This window comes from Urocitellus parryii, chromosome 4 (assembly GCF_045843805.1).
Source record: "Urocitellus parryii isolate mUroPar1 chromosome 4, mUroPar1.hap1, whole genome shotgun sequence".
Lineage (NCBI taxonomy): Eukaryota > Metazoa > Chordata > Mammalia > Rodentia > Sciuridae > Urocitellus > Urocitellus parryii.
The window spans coordinates 160,688,245-160,713,013 of record NC_135534.1 but is presented as its reverse complement, the minus strand read 5'-3'; the positions used below and the strand labels follow the sequence as shown (position 1 = coordinate 160,713,013).

Genomic DNA, 24,769 nt, shown 5'->3' with positions numbered 1-24,769 from the left:
CAATTCACTTGTGGGAAATTAAAATATAAAAAATGAGATAATAGTAGGACAAAGGATACAGATCTGAGCAGGTTAGGCTCACTTTCAGTTTTCCAGAAAATGGGATTTTCTGTGTTTATATCCCCAGAACTGCGTAATTGTTACATGATATTTGATATTTGATGACAGCTTGGCAAGCACATTACTAACGAGTTCCTTCCGGTTACTACTTCTTCTAGGTGAAAGGTGACTTTGGTGTCTAGCCAATTTCATCTCTTTGAGATTACAGAAACAATACGATTGGCCTGACTGGCTCTACAACCCCAAAGTGATTTAATATCTATTTGTTAATCCTATACAGGGTTGGTTTCAGCAAAAATGATTTAAGAATATATTTAATCTTGTGGGTTATATTTTGGTGAAAGATCAAAATTGATAATACAATAAAAACTTACTGCCAAACAATGACTTGAAAATACATGACCCACACATTGAACTAATTTGTTAATGCATATGGGCATAGTATAAGACCATATAACCCAAGTATATTTTCACCACTTTGGAATTTTCAACTCTTAACATTTCAGGTGTAAATATATTACCTTGGCACAGTGATATAACTGTAGGTAAGTGTGATCAATTGATGACAGTTAAAGACCTAAGGAATTTTAGTAATTTTACCCTTCCTTAGATGTAAAGGATATATAATTTTGTTATACAAAGACACTCAGATCCTACAGGTAGAGATCAATTGTGTATCCAACATTTGAATCTTATTTCTAAATCAAATTCTTCTGAAAACACTTAAAATTAATACATTCCACTCTGGACTTTCAGTTTTAAACCCCTGGTTGGTCAGTAGAATGGATTGACTCTTAAAGATAAAGGCATCCGGTTATTTATATATTCCATTACTGCATCTATTTTTTCCACCTGCTCATAAAGTTCCAGGCTTGACTTGTAACCGAGAGCCATAACGGAGAGACCATAAATACTTTTTTTTTTTTTCCAAAGCACATTTGTTTTTTACTAGAAATAATGATCATTCAATTCAGGTGATCTTGGAAATTGGGGCTAAAAACACAACCATCTGAACTCTGAGTCATTGCTCAGAGTAGAAAGGAACAACTGCAGCCACTCCTTTGGGCCAGGGCCACAGCTCTTCTCCCTGACTCTCAGCTCTGCTGGGGCTCACAGATCACCAAAGCTTATTAAACACACTACTCTCTCATTAGGCATAGAAGAAAAAATGTCCTGAAAATGAGTGGAAGGACGGCACGTGAAAACAGTTAGATCAGCTGAGTTCCGAGAAACTGTCTCCCAGAATTATTTGGAAGAATTTAGGTTTTAAGATACCAGGGATTTCCATTAAATCACTCTGTAATTCCAGGGTTGGAAACTGGAAGATCAGAAACAAACAAGAACTTCAGGGTCAGAACTACTAAAAGTTTAAAAAGACCTGCTGGATTAAATGGATTCTTCGCTGGTACTTATACCATTATTCATTCCTTTAGAAGAGTTTCTCAAATGTCATGGTTTAGAAAACAGTTTTGGGAAATAATTTGCATACTTTATTTCACCAGCAATGGAAGAAATTTTCTGGGAATGTGGAACCTCAACATGTCCAAAGGGGTTACTGATGACCAGCAAGAGGGATATGACAGGACATCAGTGGCACTTCCTAACCTATCAAAAATCTCTTGGGAGTAGGTGTGAGACAGTGAGTGATAATATGAATTTAAGGCATTTTCTACAGTGGTGAGAAAGATCATGATCTTAAAGAACTGATTTTCTGTCACAATCCTGTTTATAATACCTGAAACAAAAAATTACTAAAGAGATACGCTAATCAGTTTGGTTTAATATTTACAATGTATTGTAATATTATAATATATACATACATTGAAACACCTAGGTACCCATAGATGAGTGGTTAATTAAGTAATTTAAAAAAATCACTAGGTAAGCTACTTGTATGTCACCATAGAGTATACCCAAGAGAACCAGATGAATGTACCTGGAAATGATGGCCATTAGTTGAATAATATTTATAATAAGAAAGCTTTAGGAATTCTCTACATGCTTGAAGTGTGCTAGCATGTAAAGATTGTAGACAGAGCAGCAGCTTTGGCCTAGTCCCAGCTCTGTCACTCACTAGCTGTGAGGTCTTCAACAAGTCACTTCGCTCTTTTGCATATCATTGCACAATGGAGTGGGGTTTGGCTTTGATCACTAAAATCTTTTCCAGCTCCAGGTATGCACTGTGCTGGATAATCTTTACACTGCCTTTCCCTTTCTTTGGAAAACCAGCTGAGTAAATTGTAAGGACCCTAACTTGTTCTTGAGAACAGCAGAGTGTGGTGGTGTACTTTGGGTATTAATTCACACCACACACACGTGCGCGTGCACACACACACACACAAACACGGAAGCAAGAGCTCAGATAAACAAGTCAATGTTGAGTACAAAACATCAGAATGACAACTGAAAGCAAAGGCGTGAGTTGTTGGCCACTCACAGCTGACAGCCTGGGCCACTCAGCAGACACAGAAATCAAATCTATTCGTTCGATTTACACTTGCTTTACCTTTAGAATGGCTGCCTCCCTTTCTGCCCCTGCTTATCATTCTTGATATAGAGGCAATCACATGACACAGTTGCATGCAGGGAGAGAAGAGACAGAAAAAAGATGTGTGTGTGTGTGGGGTGGGTTCTAAGCCAGGGGCTCTCTCCTTACCTCCTCCACACGACTCGGAGCACTTGGTGAACCCTTCATACTCCCAGTCATACAGCTCATCCAGATCCTGCAGGCCACCCAAGAGCCCATCTGTGGAGTCCGGGTTAAACTCAGGAATTTCCCCATTGCACGGTCCTGCATAACAGGCACGCTGGGATGCTGGCTTGGGCCCTTCGCACTCATCCACCGGCAGGTCAGCCACGGACTGAGAGAAAGACAGGAGCACTTGGCACTTGACTACTCGCACCTGGGTCCCCATACCACAAGTGACTGTGCAGGCTGACCAGGCCTCTGGGATGAACCTGCAGTCGGCAAGCAAACAAGAGGACAGGATAAGAAGTGCGAGGCAGTAGAGAGCTGGGTTTGTGAGGGGATGCATGGCACCTGCTTCTGCTGCCCAGAGCTGGCTCAGGATGTGCCCAGGGCTCCTCCACCCTGTCCTGTGATGGAGCTTCAGTTTAGTTCATGAGCTCATTGGCTACTGATTCTGGATTGCTTGCTTCATGTCATGTGAACTCCCAGCTGCAAGACATTCCTGCCACAGACCACCTGCTTACTCAGGGCTCTGCACCCACAGTGGTAGCTCTTCAGAGCAGGGAATTGGTGATTCCTTTCCTCGCTCTAAATCCCAACACTTGTGCCTCTTGCATGATACTGGCTATTCTTAAAGCAGACTAATACTGATACTAAAAACTATTACAGAATAAGCCCTGGGAGATATTTAAGGAAGATTTTTTTTTTAAGCCTGGATCTCATATTCTGTAACTTTCTTTGCTTTTTACTCAATGTGCTTCTTAAGATTTATTTATGTTTATAAAAAAGAGGGTTTTTTTTTGTAAGTTTCCAAGAATGGTGCAGTCTTCTTCCTCACACATTCTTTGAATTAGTCTGAACTCCAATTCTTTTTATATCATAGTGAAAAGCCATGCTACAAATTAAATCCACAGGCATGTGTCAGTAAATGAGAGGTTCTGCATTCGTATCAGTTTGTTCAACTCAACGTCTTCCTCCCTCCACCCTGAAAGAAGCTACACCAGGAAGAATTTGGTTTTTCTCTGAGTTTCTCCAGAATGTAGGAAAATATCCAAATTAAAAAAAGTTTTTCCTCCCCATTAATCAACCATGGCCATAACTGTAATGACCTTGAGAGGGGCCTATGGGGGAAAAAACCCAGAGGGAATCGGTAACTTTTCCAAAAAGTTAGTAAAATAATCTGAGGAAAAAAACTTTGGAATTTTTTTTCCCCCATGATTCTAATGCTTTTGCACAGGGAGTCATGCTGGGAAGGCATGCAAACCTGGCTTCTTAAGCTTGACTTTGGCCGAAAAGAAAAGACTGATAAGACAGTTACGGCATTAAATCCTAACAAGTGCAAATGGTTTATATCTAGTTCAGGAAAATTGAACTTCTAACAGCAAACCGGTGCAACTTTTCATACTGGAAAGATTATAACAAAGATGTTTGCTGGCCTAAGCCTGGGCTTTATGTGCAACAGAGGTGGTCTGGCTGGGAGATCCAGCCTTTCCTAAAGTATACATGCTGCCCTGAGGCCCAGCAAGAGACCTTTCAGGAAGGACTTGACCCCAGCTACCTTTGAAGAGGAATCCACTAGGAGAGAACAAAGGTTATCATGGCCTGTCAGAAGGGTGGGTGAGGATGGGATGGCCACCCAGAACTGTTCCTAAGAAACTGTCACCACAATTTCACCTCCCCCTTCTGTTTTTGACTTCTATATCTTCTGGTATGTAGAGAACTTGGGGCAGGGAAATAGTACCCTAAAAGACTAAAAAGTCTTTTCTCCTTAAGTAATGCTACCTGGAGGAGCTTGTTGAAAATATAAAATCAAAATCTGAAAACCATTTTAAATCTTTTATTTGCAGGGGTTGGGGTTGTGTTCAGTGTAGAGTGCATGTGTGAGGCTCTGGGTTCAATTCTCAGCACCACATAAAAATAAATAAATAAAATAAAGGTATTGTGTCTATCTGCCAAAACAACAACAACAACAAAAACCTCTTATTGCACATTCAGTATGAATATGCCTGATTTCCTGGAACAAGAAATACACAAATACATGAGCACTAAATTTTATAACACTGGTGTAGACACGAAGGTCCACATTTAGCTATTCCATACATAAGACGAATAACTTGCCTGACAACTTTAATGACAGTGTATGGAATAGTGCTTCTTTAATAATGTAGTACCAACTTTTGTTTTCATATAGAAAAGAATTGCACCTTATTAATTTTTCCAACAATAAAAAATATTGTTTTATTACTTTTAATAGCCCTCTTCAATGACCAATAGAACAAGGGTCAGCGAACATTTCCTGTAAAGAGCCATACAAAAAATAACTTCGATTATTTTGGCCATGCAGTTTCCATTGCAAGGACTGTTGCATGAAAGAATCACACAAGTGAGTAGGGGTTAACTTCCAATAAAGCTTTACTTATAAGAATGGGGCAGGCAGGAGGGATGATGGAAGGGTCTGGATCCAGTCTGTGGGTTGTAGTTTCCCTGCTACAGAACAGAACATTTGGTAGGGATGCCACACACACTGAGATTCATAGGTAATCCCCAAACTTGTTTTAGGTCTTAGGGTTCATCTCTTTATATATATATAAGTTTATAAAATTATAAGTAATTAACTTTATTTGTTTGTGCTTTATGTTCCAAAGTGAGTCCCAGATTAAATTTAGAACCCAGATGAAATCTAAAATGCATATTGATGTGCAAACTGCACCCTCAGCTCCCCTTGTCTACAATACGAATGCTTTTGCATTTGCTCTCTTTCCAGAACCAGGATGATACACTAAAAGCACACAAAGTAGAAAAAAACCTGCTACTGAAGTCTCATGCACTTATTGTAGTAGATGAAATATTAATTTTAAAGCAACACATTTAAGACATATATCTTATATACTCAACATGTACATACATATGTGTGTGTATATAAAATATATACATGCCTGTGTGTGTATCTATGTGCGTGTGTGCAGTTTGACTTTGTGGACATTTAGGGTTAAAGCAAAAAAACAATAAACATCTGCTTTATGTTTCCCAAATGAGAGTCTTATCAAATGTAAAACAGCTTCACTGGCATTTTGCCCAACCCACTATCTGTAGGTCTTTGTCAGGTTCACACCAATTAAAAACAATTTGGTTTTTAAGTGGTGCTGTCTTTTGGCAGTCATCTTAATTTCTCTAGTGCATACACTGTATGATATAATATATTCTCTCTTGTTGAAGGCAGGAGATTATATTTCAAAAGAAAAATATCTGATAGTGCAAATGGCTAAATGAATAATAACTGCTTTTCTTATAAAGCTTTCCCCCATGTCCCTAGGTCTCCCAACTCTCTATTTACTATCTTGAGTTTTCTGCCCACAAGTGGGAGGGAGCAAGGTCAGTGAGAGGGCAGGCAAGTTAGAAGGCTTAAATGTAACTTTCAGAAGTCTCATCTTGAATAGCACTTGCTGGGCTAGAACCTTTAATGTGGATCATATAAAATGGAATGCAATCATTTTTGTTTTGTTTTCTTAAATCAGTATATTAATCATTTTGATGTAAAAATATACAATAAGAAGACTCTTATTACTGAAGTTCAATTTGGGTAATTTAAAAGTTCTTTCTGCTAGCAGTTTTACTGCCAGATGAATAAAAACTGGTCAAGTGAGTTCTTTAAAAAATGGGTAGAAGCATTAGAAGGGACGATATGATTTTGACATTTAGTTTTCCCATCTCTAGGAAGTTAACAAAAAAAGACACACCTGGCAAATGAATAATCTATGTTTTTATCTGGTCATCTATTTGCAAGCTTAATTATTCATTCCATAAACAAAAAGCTTATGATTTACTTAGTCATTACCATAGTCCCATTTATGAAAAAGAAAACAGTAACAATCAAATTCACTTATAAAATTCCTAAGTGGTTTATTAGTGGCTATTATGGAGTCAGAAGCATTCAATGAAATGATAAAAATCAATTACTTTGTTTAAAAAATGCTAAATAATTGTGACTCAGTGGTAGAGTGCTTGCCTGATATGTGTGAGGCCCTGAGTTCAATCCTCAGCACTGCATATAAAAAATAAATAAATAAAAGATCCATTGACAATTAGAAAAAATGTTTTAAAACATGCTAAATAGAAACAAGGTACTCTTGGTTAATTAGTCTTAAGTCACCACAGATAATAGCAAGAGCGGGAGGCTCCTAGATACATGGTCTGTAATTAACAATTAACTTTCCCCTTTTCTCTCATTACTTTCCTTTCTTTTACTTTTCCATATATCTGTTTGAAAAAAAAATTGGGGGCGGGATTTTTATACAAAATCAGAATAGCTTAGCAGGTGTGTTATTTTGATGCATGACAGTCTCAGTCCCATGCTCTAGTTTCAAAATGGAAATTAAAATTTGCAGGGAATCAGATTAGAAATACTGGATTTTGGTAATTTTCAGTCTTATTAAATTTTTGAACCTGTGAGTCTAGAGTGGTTGATGATTTCTTTTTACTTTTGGTGTATGTTTATGTATGAAAGTGGGGAGCATGATAGTACAGTGAGGAAAAAGGAGGAATAAATTGTGAAAAACTTTAAAATGGACCCAAAAGATTACTGGCTATCCTGTTCAGTGCATCCTTCTGGTTATCTTAGCCTTTCATTGATTTTGGGCTATTTTTATCATTTACAGTTGTAGAACACTGATAATACAAATGATTCATGCTCATAAAAATGTGGATTAACTCTGTTTACCTGGAACACAGTTGATTGTCACTCTGCAGATAGACCCATTTTGCATCTATTTCAAAATTCATTTTAGCATTCCTATTTACCTAAATATACATGATCTTAAAAACTTTCCTTTGAATTGGTTTTAACATCTTACTGTTTCCTTCATTAGTCAATGAATCACAGTAGTCTCTCTTATTCTAGGTTTCACTTTCCACAGTTTCAGTTAGCCATAGTCAACTATGGTCCAACAATATTACATAGAATGTTCTGAAATAAATAATTTATAAATTTTAAACAACTTTTTATTAGAGCATATTGGTATAATTTTTCTATTTCATTATGAAGTTATTGTTGTGACTCTGACCACAATTTATAAATTAAACTTTATCACACAGGTATGTAAGTATAGGAAAAAAATGTATATATATATATATATATATATATATATATATATATATATATATATATATATATATAGGATTCAGTATTATACTTTTAGACATTCACTGGGGATTTTAGAATGTATCCCTGTGGATAAGGCGGGACTACTAAAAGTAAGAATTTTGACAAATGTTCATTTAATATTTGCATGAGAATTATGGGTTTTCCCCTTTTGAAAATGTTTTTAACTAGGGGCCACAGAGGAAATTAGAAAATATGATATTATATAAATAATTCTATGATGAATTGAGCAAAAAATCTTTTACACAAATTATCATTTGGGGTTAAAAAAGTTATGATCTTTGTTGATAATAATATTTGTTCCATAGTGCCTTATTTTACTTTTAAGCCAATCTTATTTTTTCTTAATTTTTTAAGTCTGACCAGTTGGTTCTTCTGATTCTGGGCAATTGCTGAAACTATAACAGAGCAAAATCTTTGGGATGGGGCAGTTACTTTAACTCAAGTGGGGCAGATTAGCATTTGAAGGGGCATTTGGATACCTAGGAAAACAGTGCTGATGCGGGAGAAAAGAAACTTGAAAAGGTAAGGAAAATTCTTCTGGCTACCTCTACCTTCACTTGCTTCCCACTTGCATATGCAATCAGAAGATCTCAGAACATTTTCATTCTTTAATATCTGTCAATGAAATTAAAAGGGAAAACTTCAAAAAACTCTTTCAGAATAAGTAAACAAAAAAACCTTTGGAATGCTACAAAGGGAAAGCAACTCTTCAACTGAATCACTTTAGAAATTTTCAAAATTACTTGTAAAATCCATAATTCTAAGGCAACTTTAAAAATCATTATTTAAAAGTACAGCTGGAACATTAAGGTTTTAGGACAATATCTACCCAAAATATCATTCTACATCCCCTTAGGACTATTTCTGAATCATTCTAAATAAATGACAATCTAAATTATTATGAAAGGTCTTCAGCTGAGGATACTTGATCTGAATGTGGAATTATGCAATATTTCTCAATTGCTATTTGCACCTCTCTGGAGCTGCAAATAATTTATACTAGTTATGCAACTCATTGAGGTCTCCAAGCAAAATTCTTTATAGGTGTCCAGGACACCATTCCACAAAAACCTCAGAGAGCGCCACTTCTTTTCATAGGTTCCTTAAATGCTTAAGCACCATGCCTAGTCTGTGAGGATCTTTGCCACTGCAAAGTAACCCAGTAATACAAACAAGAACAGAATGACCCTAGAAATTAAAATAGCAAATGACAATTTTGATAAAGTCACCAATACAACTATTTGAAAAGAAAAAAACAAAAATCAGTGACTGCCTTTGTCTAATGCCACTATGCAGTAATATCTTGAGGGAAGGAAAGAATTAAAAAATGCATAGGACGGTATTGGGAGAGCTATATTTAGAGGCATTCTCCACATAGCAGACTTCATTTTCTCATGATAATGATGACATTCATTTTGGGTTCTTTGAGAGACAGCTGGCCTCTCTGTAAGAATGCCTCAATGTCCCTCTTGCAGAAAATGCTTAATGCTAGAAGTAGGAGAAGAAAAGCTGACTGTATCAAAGAGCACATCTTCCTTTCAAAGAGACTTTACACTACAAGGCAATGTTGAGGGGGATAAGTTTGGTGAAAGTTGCAATGAGACCAGAGATGACTGAACTTTCTCAAGTCCTGGAAGCGCAGATATTTGAGTACTTTGTTAAAGTCATCTTACAGTTTCTGCCTGTCTTCCTCTGATCTGGTTCAGACAAGATAGGAGGGACCTGTTAACCGTGAAGAGTCTGCACATTTTTAACAGTAAGAGAAAAGCCAGCAGGAAAATAATAATCTGCTTCTAAGAACATCAGCTTCATATTCTCTGCTATTCCCGGCCAATCAAATCTACCATGTTCCAGTGGCATTTGACACACTTGATCGCAGCTTCCTTCTCGAAAGACTTTCTCCTCCTGAATTACATAACATCATACTCTTCTTCTCCGGTCACTTCCTTTTCTAGGTCTGTCTTCTGTTCTCAAACTCTAAATATTGCCATGAGCCAGGACTCCGTTTTGCACTGCCTTTCAATGCATTTGTCAAGGATTCTCAGTTTCAAATACCATCAATATAGAAGAAATTTCTAAGTATTTAACCTCAGAACATTTTCCTTTGAAAAAGAATAAATACTAATTAGTCTATTTATCAAAAATGTAGTGCTTCTAAGGTGCCCAGAACTATTCTAAGGACTTTACAAATCAAAGTTGTTGAATCCTAATGAGACAAGGGCTGTTATTATCCTCACTTGGTACACAGACCAGGAAGTCGAAGTGCAAGCCACAGGGCTGCTGAGGTTTCACACTCTCTACTATGCGTTGCTACCTCTTCTTGCCATTTTCACTTTTATGTTTCAAAGTCATCTTCAACTTAAAATATTCAAAAGAGAACTCTTGATTTACTCCCTCAGCAACCCTGCATCTTCCTATCTTCTCCATCACAGCAAATGTTTCCACTGGCTCAAGTAAAAAATCAAGAGTTATTCCTGAACCCTGGATTTCCCTCACTCCTCACTTCCAATTGATTGCCAAAGTTCATCAGTTCTTTCTTGAGAATATATCTTAACCTCATTTACTTCTCTCCATCTCCAATACCACCACCTATCATTGATATAACAATGATAATAATACCTAACAATTATACTTATTGTTTTATGTATTTCACATTATATATATATATATATACATACAGAATATAACATTATATATGTCTATGTAACATTAATCTATGTATGTAATATGTAATAATGTGTATATATGGATATATGTGTATATGCATACATATATAACATTGATAGGAGATGGGTACTATTAGACACACTATGAAATAGACAAAAGATATTTCTGGCTGTCTTTTCAATAAATGTCAGCATTGTCTGGTTCTCTTCTAAGGGTGGTCTAATTCTCTGAAGTATGAGGCTAAGATTGTCTTTGATTAATCTCTTTTGCAACTTCATAGAGAAGGACGTTTCCTTGTAGACAGCTGTTGATATTACAGATGTTTCTTGTCCATAATGATAGAAATTTTTTCCTGTTTATGTCAATGCAAATGATTCGTCTGTTGGAAAATATAAACTTTTCTAAATCCAGTTCTCATTTAAACTAGTCTTAGTGTCTTAACTAGTCTAATGAATAATTCATGAGGAAAAAAAATAAAATTTTTGACGTGTCCATTTTATATTTGCATGAGAGTCATGGTTTCTCCTTTTGGAAAACTGTATCTGATGGTATGATCTTAATTTCAATATTTGATAAGATTGAGACCTGTAGATTTCCAAGGTCACGCTGCTCAGTAAATGGCAGAGGCAAGATCCAAACTGGTGGTGGTTGCTCCTCCATCCACACTCTCCACCCATCCTGGCCCTGTGCCTTGCTTTGCCGTGTCACCTAGTACCACTGAGCCAATGCTATCTTCTGTGCAACCACAATAGCCACTAATCTGTCTTCTTCCTCTGTTACCTTTTGCCAGTCTGTTCTTCATAGTGTAGTCAGGGGAATTTTAAAATGGAAAGCTTTTAATTGTTTTCTGCTGTGCCCAGAAAAAAAAGAACCATTCTCCATCTTCATCTTCTACTATTCTCCCCTACTTACTACCTTCCAGCCACAACTATCTTCTTTCACTTCATCAAAAGTGTGTAGTTCTTTCCTGGCTCAATATTTGGGCATATGTGGGTCATTCCCTGCAGGACCCTCTTCCCTGGTCTTGGTTTAGAGTAACTCCCATTCATCCTCAGGCCTCAGCTTGTGTGTCCCTTCTCAGAAAGGACTTTCCCAGTCCCTAGACATATTGGGTTCCTGTTAGACTCTCTGAGAGCACCTCTTCATTTTCTGATAACATTACCAGTCTATGATAATCATTGTGTGATCTCTATGCAATAAGCATCTCACTGTAAAGGCAGAACTTTATATAAGTGCTTGATAAAATTTTTTTTTTCAATGAATTCTAATTAGGAAACTAAGAATTTCTATGATAAGTGACTTGGTATTGAGCTTGTTCTTGGGCTCCAAATCTGAAACTAATCTAGAAAAAGGGACAATACACTAAAAATATGTTAAGAAATCAAATTATACTTCTTTGTTTCAGACATTGGCATGAGGAAACAAAAACCCTTTTTGTTGTTGAAGTTTCTTATGGTCTTTTAAAGCTTTCATACCCAGATTTAGTGGCTATAATAGATATTTATTTACATTTCTTATAGGTATAATTGGGAAGTATGTGCTGGTCTCATTTTATCTTGATGGGTTGTTGGGTACTCAGGTAGTTTGGGGCAAATTTAAGTTCTGTGCCTATCATAATTTACTAAAATCCCAATAGAAATGCTATTTCATAGAAGAAAGGATTTTTAGACAAATGCTGACTAAGTAATCTGTACATGACTCCCAGTCAGACATTGTCTTATCTTACCACTAGCTACTCAACTGAAAAGCTCTGGAACATTTTGGAGTTGTTTCTAGGTTAAAGGGACTCACGAGTTTTATCTACTCTTTAAAATTGAACATATACAAAGTTTTTGGAAAAAAGGAAAATAGACTCTTTAATTGCCTCTAGCAGATACAGATGGAGCCAAATGACTCTTCACAAATGAAACATAAGGGGATTTGGTTGACCATCTTTATTTCCCTGTGCTTTTCTAACCTTTCCGAAACAGGACATGATTTGAAAGTCTGCTTTTCCTTGAGGGTAGCCTATTTAAAAGGACATGTCCCAGAGGGACTCGGATGCCAACAGAACTGACATCCTATCAGTACATTTACTGATCTCCGTTTAATGCCATATTATTTCTAAAATATTTGCATATTTTAAATCCATAGTATTTCCCTAACTTTGATGAAAATCAAAAGTATTATAAACTCAAATACTTTTCATGAATCATTTCTTCTTCATACAGAGTGAAATTAGTTTATCTTACAATTTTGTAAAGGTTTCATTCCCTTAATTCAACAAGTTTGGCAAAGCTTTCCAATGAAAAGTTCAGTTCATTAAAAATGACCTTAATGGACTTAACATATATTGGTGGTGACAAGGTCCATACTTTATTTTGGCACACAAGGATCCCATTAATTTGTCTTTGTCACTCTCTAGGGCTCAGCTGAGCAACAGTTCAGATTTAGCTTTCTGAAAGTAGCTATGGAATGAGCAACAGTGGTAATGGTGGGAGGGGCTGACAAATTTAGAACTTCTTGGATGGTAATACAGGCTTTTCTAGTGCCTACATAAAAATGGCTCTGTCTGCTCGCTTGAGTTTATTACTGACTGTGCTGTCTCTGTGCATGCTGGGAGCAATCTATGGGGATTGAATGTATTTAACCCAGAGTTGAAGGAGGTTGCTTTTCCACCTAAGCAGTTTCTGCACTTTCCTCACTCAAATTTGCAATTTTCCATACATCTCTTTTTTATCCAAATAAAGACAACTAATCTTTGTCCCTTAGAATAAACTCTGGGCTAAATTAAAAGTGTGGTGTTTATTAATCAAGCTCTTCCAAGGGCTTCAGTAGCCTAGAAGAGAGGTAGTGAGATGGTATTAGCTGAGAACCATTAGCTTAGCTTTAGGTTCAATAGTGTGGTCCTTGCTTGAATGCCATTAGAGACACGATGTGTAAGGTAGAAACTGGTAGATACATACAATATCTGTCTCAGCTTCTCACATTAAGTATTATTCGTTTTAACTGCCTTAAAGATTCCCTGGAAGATAATGATGCTAGAAAAGCCTAATCATAACAGCCATTCGTGTAGCACTAGCTGCAGACCAGGGGCTTCACATATATTAACTCAATTCTCACAGTAACTATGGGAAGTAGAGACTATTATTATATTCATTTCACAAATGAGGATATTGAGGCCTGTGAAGTAAAGTGACTTGCTAATGGGGACCTGGGATTCACACACAGTGGTCTGTCACTGGAGCTTACACTAAACCACTGTGCACACAGCTGTTCTGCATGGAGGGATGATCAATAAGTTGAGTTTTTACTTTGATCCTGGCAGGGCTATATCCTCGTTGGGGGTGTACAAATCATAGTCTCACTCTTTGCCAACTTACATAGTTGGCAGCTTGATGTATCTAAAAAAAATCACTTTAGGAAATAATCTGTGGTTTCTGTAGCCTGTTTTCAACATATAGGTAGGAATCACGGAGAAACAAATAGTGGTATAAAATATCTGATTATTTATTATGTAAGAAGATCCAATAATCTTTCCTCACATGAACTAGTTTTGGAGTCAAAGCCAGTTTCAAATATACCCTGTCATCTGCTAAATACTAGTTCACATCATCATGTCCCCCTCAAACTCATTCAGTATGTGTATTCCACTCTTCTTTCACTTATTTCTTTTATTTGTTCATTGCCACATACTAGCTTAACTACTCTATATTTTGTCTCAGAGATAGATACAATTCCAAAATATGGTGGTAGAGAACTTGGGAATTCAATTAGTTTCTTATACTCCATTTAAAATCAACAATATTCTCACGCTGTGCATGCCCTAGAGTCAGATGGCATTTCTGAAAACAACTAGCTCATTTGCTCCATCTGCAAATGATCAATACTCAAGATTTAGGTCACCATCCTGTTGTTTCAATGGTAAGAAAGCACTAAAGATTTCTTTGAGGGCAAAGAGTACTGTGTTACTTTTGTAATACCTGCCACAGCATCATAACACTGAATAGGTGATTTATCAGTGAATTTATGTCTAAAAAATTAGTAGGTCCAGTGCCTCTCCAAACATCTAAAGTACATAATTAGCCAGAGAATTTATACTAAATGCTCTGTTTGCTGTTTCAGAGAATATAAAGAATGAGAATGATTTTTATAGATGGGGAGGAGGCTAGAAAGTCAGGAACTGGAAGTGAGAGGCCAAGACTCTTGAGGATAAGGGCTGATTCTGTCTGGCCAGCAGGAGGCCTTCATTCTACTCTGATAATTCTTGAACTTGAATGCATTTGTGATTTTTTTGTCTTATAGTTCCTATGCTCAAATCTGTGCTGCTGGAACATCTTTTTTGGGGGGTTTAATGATCTGAAAACACAATTTAAATTTCTTGATCATAGATGGCTCTCCATTCCGAAGACATGTTTCTATGCATATATGAGATATTCCTTGTTATTTTCCATTTTGAGACTCATGGACAGAATGTTATTCGGGTAACTTATATTAAGAATATAAACAGCAACACTATCTGGATTCATTACTGATGTTTGATCCCCTTCATGTTCTTTGGGGGAAATACAAATGTATATAGCACAGTTAATATTTCTAGCCATTTTAAAAAATATGAATTCATATTCTTAATCACTGAGTTAAGCCATCCACATTCTCAAACAATTTACAAGGTATAAATATGAACTTATGTAAACATATAATTAAATATTGTACATTTAAATACTATTTTCAACAAGGAAAACAGAGCACTTCTTCTTCCTGGCTTATACCAAGGTTATGGCAATACATTTAAGGCCTGAGTCTTATGTTGAAGTTCCCAAATGACTTCTTAACCACACAAATCTGTTGACTGAAAACCAAAATTGCTCAAAATGCAAGATCAAGGCACAAGGACTACTCAATCTTACCTTTGAGAGGAGGATGGCATCTATAAATAAGGCCTTCTATCTGGTGAATGCCAGCTATTTGATGAGGGGATGTCTGGTTAAAATGGCTGTGTTGGCTACATAGTACCCAAGAGGACTGCTATATGCTATTGCTTATTCTGAACTATTGAAGAACTCCAGCAACTGAAATATATCTGGAAAGAACCTGACTTCCTTGGTGCCCAGTTAGTCCTCACTTCCTCTAACTACTTTATCTACTAACTGGAAAGAGAAAGGCAGAGTACCTGAAGTGTCCAGGTAATACCTTTCTCCTAGGACTGTCTCTCTTACCAAATTATCCTCCATGGCATCTGGTGGTGTGTTAGTGGCCTGAAGGAGTTAGGAAATGAGTAATTTCCTTCCTATCCTACATCAGATAGGCTTCTTAAGAATACCAGCTGAATGGCTTCCTGTTCAATAAATTTTCTTTAAATGCCCTAGAGATCACTGTTTTATCATTTTTCCTCAAGAAATTAACTTTTCAAAGGGGTCATAAGTATTTACTGGCCTCGAAGTGACAGTGATGTTTGTGCCCATGTCTCAACCAAGACTGAAAATAAAGGCAGAAAAAATAAGAGATGAGAACTCTGTCAATGATTCTTTTAGCTTCTGACTAATGAATGTAAATGTACTACTACACTGTGCTTTTGACCCACCATGAAATAAAAGTAATCTTTGAGGGGTTAAAAGCTATTCCTATATATTTTTCAGTTGAAAGAACCAGATGGGCTCAATCTGACATAGAAGTGATGTGTCCTAAATCTAACAACATTCTCATAGACTAGGCTATAGGCAATTTCAGAGGCAGTTTGAATTGTAAGAAGAGAAATCCATTAGCATTTCCCCTATTTCCCTTTCCTAGGGCTAAGAGCATTGTTATTACCCTCAGAAAAATATGAAGCCTGTCTCTGAATCACAATTCCTTTGTGTTAACTGGACAGCAAGGATTTCTATGGATTCCCCAGTGGACAATTGCTAAAACAATTTATTATATTTTATTTATTTACAAGATTGCCTGTGTTTGACGAGCTTCATGGCTAAACGCCTTTCCCTGGCTATTTCAGTTTGGGGTTTGGATCTTGTTGCATTGTCCTGGTCAATGGGAGACATGACAATTAAAAAAAAATTCTTGCTTAATGATTCTTGCTGCTGGTTTGGGGAAAACTTGATAAAAGGCTGTGCCCACATCAGACAAACCAGGGCCACCAGTGAAAAACCAGTTCAAAAGTTTTAACTTCCACAAGTGAGTAGGGATTCATTTTTACATACCAAGAAAATATATTCATCAAAATGTTCCTATCTTTGTATCACCTGCATCAGATACATCAGAAGTAAGTCATTATGTTGTTGAATTAACAAGAAATGTCTTAAGGTATTTCTGAATTGAAGCTGCAACTTCCTATGATAAATCTAGAAGCATTTTACACCAGGTGACCCAACCCACATGATTATTTCAGTGATTCTAGGAGACCAATATCTGTATTCTTATATTCTGTATGGTGTTTGCTTAGTGGAACACAATGTCAGTGTATTCTTCTTTTCTATAAAGTTTCAGTTATTTCTTGGCAATTCTGTTTTAGTCCTTTATCATAGTTTTCTTCTAAACATATCTTAGAGAGGTTTCTTTCCAACATATTTTTGGCTAGAGTGCTAACCAATCTTTTTCTTATATTTTGGGGTTACTAAAAGTATCTAACACTCCATAAGGGTATCTCCATATGCTAAAGACTTAAACATAGTGATTTTCCTGTGTTATTTAATGAGACAGGCTGTTGATAATATTTTCACTTTCCATATGGGCAAATAAATGATATTTGCTGCTTTTCTACAGAACTCTTCAATGTTTCTGGAGCTAATGCAAGAAATAATAGTTCTGGATCACTATTCCTGCTTCAGTGTAGCAGTTCAGAAATGACAGCCACAGCTTCTAAACATTACCATTTAATTTAAGCAATGTGAGTTTCTTCGGTGGTGGGGTGGGGGGTGAGAGGAATGACCTGCTGACAGTATATCATTTTTTTCATTATACTTTGGAGAGTAATTTAAGGCTACTACATACATCTAGAGACTGGTCCATGTGGTTTTAAAAAAGAAGGAATTAAGACCATACAAAATTATGTTTTTAAAATTCAGAATCAATTAAAAATGTAACACTTAGGACCTTTCTTGGGGTTCAGTGCACTAAACATGTAAAAACTATTAAAATGTGGAAACCATATACCTTTCACTACATCATTCTACAGCTGGTATTTATTTTATTTTGGTATAGAAATAATTGTTGTTCTGAGCATAACTGTATATAGCTCCTTTAAGCTGAACTAGCTCTCCAACTACAATCTACTTCAATTCAGATCAATCATACCATAATGGCAGTTCTATTACACCAAGAGTAAAGTTAAATGGTCTAATATATGGCTATAGTTCAATAGATAAAACTATGTGTTTAACTACTTTAGTGATTTTATTAAGATTAAAGTTAAACATAAATCATCTTAATCAGAGCACCAGTGGAAAACGCTCATTACAAAAAATGGGTGACCAAGGTCTACAGAATGCTTCTGCTGAAGTATTAAACTCCAGTTACAGCATTCAACTGAGATGTGTATACTAATGTTAAAGGAGTATAATTATAGATGAAAGATGTTTCCATTTATTTTCAGCTTTGTTCTATTATCTAACATGGGTCAGAATGCAATGTTATAAATAAGATCATGTTTTAGACCGAATGCCAAATTATAATGCACAAGAGAGCAGATAGTTTAAGAAAAATAATACATGTTTGGTTTTAAACATATTGAACCAAAGAATACATATAAGGAGTAATCAGCTCCAAATACACAGCATCTTTCTGTGTGTTAAATAGGATCTTAGTGGATGAAGGAGTTAATGCCCTTCTAAAATGAGCTACTCCCAGGAAAAAGAAGATCTGTCCAACTAGGAAAAGGCAGGAGCAAGAAAAGTAAATGTGCACCTTTCATATATTCATTGAAATATTGCACTATGTGATCTTTAACCACTGTATTTCCTCCAAAGTTCTGCCCTGGTTAGCTGCTTTTCTCAAAGAATAGAAGTTGTTGCTGTAGTAACTTTATAGAACAGAAATAATTTGTTTTGCTTAGCTGTCCTTTTAAAGAAAAAAATGTATTACTTAATAAATGCACTGTTTTTTTCTGTGAAATCAAGTGATTTAATACAATTTATTTTAAAATGAACTTTAGTTATTGAACAAATCTGTATTTTGAAATTCTTGTTGAATCTCTTGCTGTTTGGGGTGAGATTTATTTTGTGATCTGGACAAAACACATCAGGCTTAGATTCAAACAAGATAAATCTAAGAAAATCATAAATTTTATTTGATGATATAGATTACAGTGTTCATTTATATCTCTAGTAAATTTAAACTATGGGTTGATTTGAAAAACATTTCCTATAGAAAATGTGGTACTATGAACTCTTGAAGGGTGGGTAACAGTTCTTATGTTCCCATTGACTAACAGAGAACCCAGTACTTACATTAAATGAATTAATCTAGAAAATCTTCAACCAGAGAAATTGCTTTGGTCATAGTTGAAATTGGCCAATAAAATATATTCCCTTTTCTGTAAAAATAAGGCAGCAGACATGCCTATTGGTGTTTTCTAGTGAAATCAATATATAATTTATCAGTCCATCAACTAACTTGCTTTTCTTTCTTCTTCCTTATCTCTTCTTCTGATGCTACAGGCAAATCTGTGCATCCTGCTTTGATAAGACTGAGCAGCTATGGGACCATGAACAAGTCGGGCAAAGATCAGGGTCTAAGGAAGCTATAAAACTCTCCTTGCAGGGGTAAGACAAGATAATACAAATGGAAGAAATGATTTACAGTAGAAGGGGTAGAGAGAGAAAAGGGGAGGGGAGGGGAGGGGAGGGGAGGGGGGATAGTAGAGAATAGGACAGACAGCAGAATACATCAGACACTAGAAAGGCAATATGTCAATCAATGGAAGGGAAACTGATGTGATACAGCAATTTGTATACGGGGTAAAAGCGGGAGTTCATAATCCACGTGAATCAACCGTGTAATATGATGTATCAAGAACTATGTAATGTTATGAACGACCAATAAAAAAAAAAAAAAAAGGAAAAAAAAAAAAAAAAAAAAAAAAACTCTCCTTGCCCTCATCTATATTTCATGAGTGAGAAAGGGTGAGCCCTTTCTTTTTTGGAGTGGCTATACTGCAAAGCTGGGAAATAAAGATAAGGGGACTGAAATGCTGCCCAGACTTGCATATCTAATTATGTTGCATCATCAGATGCAAACGACTGGGCTTCCTCACTTTTGGCCTCTTGCCAAGAGAAGAGAGCTCAGATTTTGGAGACAAAGACAAACAATTCACTGCATTTTTCTACTTCAGGCCAAACTGAACAGTACTTAGGTTCAGACAGGGTAGATAAAGAAAATTCTAAATTGCATTTGAATACAAAGTTTTGATCAATGCTTTGAAAATGAAAAATCTCTGATTTTTCAAAAGTGAAACTTCACTTCACCTTTGAGAAGACAATGACACTTGGGTCAGCACCCACGAGAGCCACAGACAGTGAAACACTGCTTTCTTTTAACCCATAAGCTTCAAAAGAAGAACTATTTGTGCTTAAGAACTTACGAGGGCTCTTCTGACACAGCAGCTCCCTCTTCTAGCTCTTGAGCTTGCTTGTACCACGGTAGCTTGGCCTCTACTGGAAGTTTCTCTGAGAATTGAGTGCATGCACATAAAAGAGAAGCAGTCAGAACCAATCTGGGATTTCAGGGAAGTTCCTTGTTCTCATCAGTTTTTAGTTGTGTGCTATACCTGAAAACTTACTATGTTGATAACTGCAACTAATGCTTTTAGGTGAATTGCTGTTTCTCATAATGGTTATATCAAGAAAAATGAAATTGGATTTTCAAAATATTAGCGATTTTAATCTCTGTGTACATGGTTCCCCTTTAGTACATTAAACAGCAAAGGAAAGTCCTTTTATTATGAAAGTCACAGCTTTAGTAACACTAGTTCAATATGCATATCAGGAATCGTCAAAGCATTGTTTCATACTTTTAAAAATAAACACAAAACACAACAAACTGTATTGTGGTATTTTCATTAAAATATTTTGTTTCCTTTTTGCCTTTTGGCTATGTGTTATCTATGCCAATTATCAAAAGCTAACAATCTTGGCTTCTGTGAAATTCACAAAACATTGCTTTAGTTAGCTGACTTGTCCAATACCACACCAAGGGCTCACTGATAATTGGACTACATGCAACTTTGAGCCCATAACCTGTAATTTGACTTGTTTCACCTGTTTATGTAATTTTGGCCAAACAACTCAGAACAAGCTTCCTAACTACTTCCTAGGGGAAAAGGTGGAGGGAAACAAAGAAGTAGGGAGGTTCTAACTGCTCCTATAGAAGTAACTGCCAAGATTCCCAACCTGACATATTCATTAGGGTCATTTATGGGCATATTTGCCTTTATAGTATGAGCCAGTCAAGCTCTATCACCATTTTATACCATATAATTGTAAAGATGAAAGAAATATGTCCATATATGCACTCACCACAGAATTATATGGTATTTTAACAATATGTAGAGAGCCAGATTCACTGGTTAGTTGTGAAAATCTAGATTTTTTTTCCCCTGATCATTAACCACAAATTTCTTTTTCTGAAGTAACTTGCTAAAGACAAGACTAGTAAATAATTGATTATTTGGGGTAGGTAGCATCGCTACTTGTCTTCTACATACATCTATTGCTTTGAGTCAGGAAATAAAGTGAGAAACAAAAATTGCCAAAGTCAAAAGGATTTGCTAATATGTGAAATCCAGCAACATGGAACCTGTATGTATATCACTTTACAACTCCCCCATCTATCCCAATTAAATGGCTTGATCAATTAAGCTATCTCTGACAGTGCAAACATCCTGCCTTTCAATGACCAAGGGTTCACTCTGGAACTAAGAGTGAGCTTGAAATACTTTACTGTTCACTTGACTTGAGTCCTGTCAGTTCACCTAGGGCCATTTCTCTAATATCTGAAGACACTAATTATGGTCAAAAGTTGAAGGTAACCTTTGGAGAGCATTTACTCTATGTCAGGCACCAGGCTGAGCATCCTAGGTACATTATATCTCATTTATTCTCACATGGTCTCTAAGTGAGAGTGAGAGAAATTAAAACCTTCCCAATTTTACAGATGGAGAAACTAAGGCTCAGAGACAGATGTAATTATTAAAAGTTATCAGGATTTCTACTATGTGTTTGGCTTTTGGTTTCCTTTTATTTACATCATTGATTTTAGATTTCATGATGCTATGCATTCACATCAAAGGTATTATAAAGAGCTAGAATATGGCTGATTTTCACAGACATTTAGTGGCTTAAGAAATAAATTTAAAAAGGAATAGAAAAACATACTTAACATTCAAAATTATAAGAGTTTTATAGTGAAGAATCCTTTACATGTAAATGGTGTGTAACTTTAGATTTTCCTGCTTCATTAACAGACTAGTAACAAAACTAGCACAAAAATCAGATTAGTATTCATGTTAAGCTGAAGGCCCAGTATGACTATAAGACAGTTTGCTCACTAAGAAGAACTTTTCTAAAATTTATTTCTTTAATAAATTATTTCTAGTATCTACTGAATTCTGATATATGTCAAATTTTCACTGAAAATATGCTTCTGGAATTAAGTTTCATTTCAATGTTTAAATTTCCAATATAAAAGCAACATTTTCTGTTTCATCAGTTTGAAGTATGAGACTTCCCAAGGTATTTTGTACAAAACTAGATTCCCTCCTTTGCTCATAACAGCAAGAAATGTGGACAGTAAATTACACGTATCTCTCTGTACAATCTGATCTCCTTTTATGCAGACATATCTGCTATTTTTTGGCAACAGTCTTCAAACAACTTTATGACTTGGGAGGTAATTGTATAAACAAATTGCTCTATGTAGTACTTAATAAAATTTAAAATCAAAACAATTTGAAAGGTTTAAAAAAGCACATTTAATAAAGTTACAAAAAATCATTGTTCACAATACAATGGGATACTTAAAGGAGTTTAAAATGGCATCTGAATACATACAACAATTAGACCAGTAAAGAGCAGGTTACCTTTGGGCTTGTAGCAGGGAGTGGGTATGATGCATTCCTCTTTTATGTGGGGCTTTGTTTTGGGGCTGCAGCCTCCCGTGTGCATTCCTCGGTGGTCGATGCAGAGAACCACACGGTACCTGAGACCCTGGCCACATGTCACTGTGCACTGCAAAGAGAATGCAAGAGAGAAGAGACTCATAGGCAAAGCCTTGTTTCCTTTTCCTCACTTTGCACCTAAGGCTTTTTATATGAGGACTCCTTATATGAAGATTCCCGGAGGATTTACACCACTTTTACCAGTCATGGGATCTTTTTTCTGTTTGGCTAATTGAGAGGAAGCTGGCTGAAAATTAAATCACTTTTATTTCTTAGGTTTGGTTTCATCTGTCAGCAATCCTGAGGCACCCAGTGTGGGCAAAGTCTCAAATCAAGCACCAAAAAGGAGAAAAGAAACTAGAATACAGTATTCTCAAGTTAAATTACCAACATTGCTTTTTATTTAGCAAATGACTGCAATGTCCAAAAATATGGGAAATGCTAGCTCCCATGTGGATATTAAACAATTTTAAACTGCCATCATGGCTAATTTAAATTGCAGTGTGGCCAATCTAATTGATAATGTTGAGATGAAAAAAAAATGTTTACAGGAACAGATTCAATGGCCAGATGTAGATAGCACCCCCAAAGGTTCTGCATGTCTAGCTGCATGTCTAGACCCTGGAAGACATCACAGCTTTAACCTGCTCCCACAAAGCCACGAGGCTGAATAAAGAGTTCTGTTCATTTCTATGGATAAGGGCACAATGATTTATTTCCACATCTATCTCCTATGCCATTTCCCTTTTCTATGAGCAGTTAGGAAACCCAGAATAACATTTGAGGCTTAATTATTGCAGGTTTCCTAATGTCTATAATTTTCTGGTTTTCATAGTCCACTTTGTACTCCTTATTGTGCTGTTTTCACTTTATCCACCCTCCAATGAATATTAGACACAGTTTTAATTTAATCCACTAGCCTCTTTTGGGATATAAATAGAGTATAATAAATAAAGTTTAAGATCAAAACTCTAGTCTACTGAGCTCTATCATCAGAGAAGCTTTCACAGATTTTAGGATCAGTCATTCAGCCTCAGTGAATCTTGAATGGCACTGGTTTCCCCAACAGAGGGGACTAGAGGAGGCTTCTGTGAAGTAGCTCAAAAAAAAAAAAAAGACATTAAAAATCAATTTGCTTTCGGTTATGCTGAATTGACAACATTTCTACTCCAGAAGCTAAGCTTGTGGGCTTCTAGACACCTCAAGAGAGAAGGGTAGAGCCGCACGGGGTTCCCAGTGGGGCATGATGGCGAGAGGGAAGAGTGGACTTACTCTCCTAATGAACAAAGAAAGAGGGCACAGTTACCGGAGACCACTCCTGTGCCAGCCATTTAGGGCAGTCAAAAATGTTGCAGGGCTGCACGATGGGCATCTTAGGGGTGTACATGCATTTCCACTCTTCCACTGAAGTCACATGCCCCTGGATGTCCTCCTCCACACAGGAAACTGCCCGGCTCTGGATGCCCCCCCCACACGAGGAGGAGCAGGCGGTCCACGGGGTGGCCTCCCACCTACAGAAGCAAGGGGAGTCATCAGGGCAGACATGCACATTGCCAAAGCTCCTCAGTGACCTGTCACACCAACCCCATTCCCTGGGCCTAGGATGGTGACATTCTCAGAGGCTATGGTCCAGAGAACCAAAGACACCTACTGCCTACAGTTTGAGGAATAGGAAATAAGGATTCAAAGTTGGCAAAAGTGCTCCATAAACCGTGAAGCTTTACACATATGTAAGAAATTACTGTTTAGGGAGCTGATTCCAGGATATCTGTGCTGACTATAACCTACTCAAGAGATGAAGTTCAGTCCTCAGTCCTTCTTCCCATAACTTCAAGATTTTATACATACATATATGTATTATTCATATCTTATACATATTTAAGCTTATTTTTTTTTACCAAATCTCATAAAGTACATATGTCAAGAATAAGATGGATAACAAGTTCATACCAGTAGTTTGCTCCTGGGAAAAAATGCTTTTATTATATTTTACTTATTTATTTTGTGGTACTGGGGATTGAACCCAGGGGGGCTCTACCACTGAGTTACATCCTCAGCTCTTTTT

General features: G+C 36.5%; 1 protein-coding gene across 1 annotated transcript in view; it reads right to left on the bottom strand.

Moving 5' to 3' along the window:
• Positions 1–24,769, bottom strand: part of Adamtsl1 (ADAMTS like 1) — a 904,315-nt gene that overhangs the window by 158,074 nt on the left and 721,472 nt on the right. Inside the window, exons 12-15 of the mRNA XM_077797045.1 lie at positions 24,011–24,215; positions 22,627–22,774; positions 20,131–20,215; positions 2,717–3,018 (exon numbers count right to left, since the gene is read on the bottom strand). Of these exons, the coding sequence (XP_077653171.1) occupies positions 2,717–3,018; positions 20,131–20,215; positions 22,627–22,774; positions 24,011–24,215 (740 nt within the window). The remainder of the gene's footprint in view (positions 1–2,716; positions 3,019–20,130; positions 20,216–22,626; positions 22,775–24,010; positions 24,216–24,769) is intronic.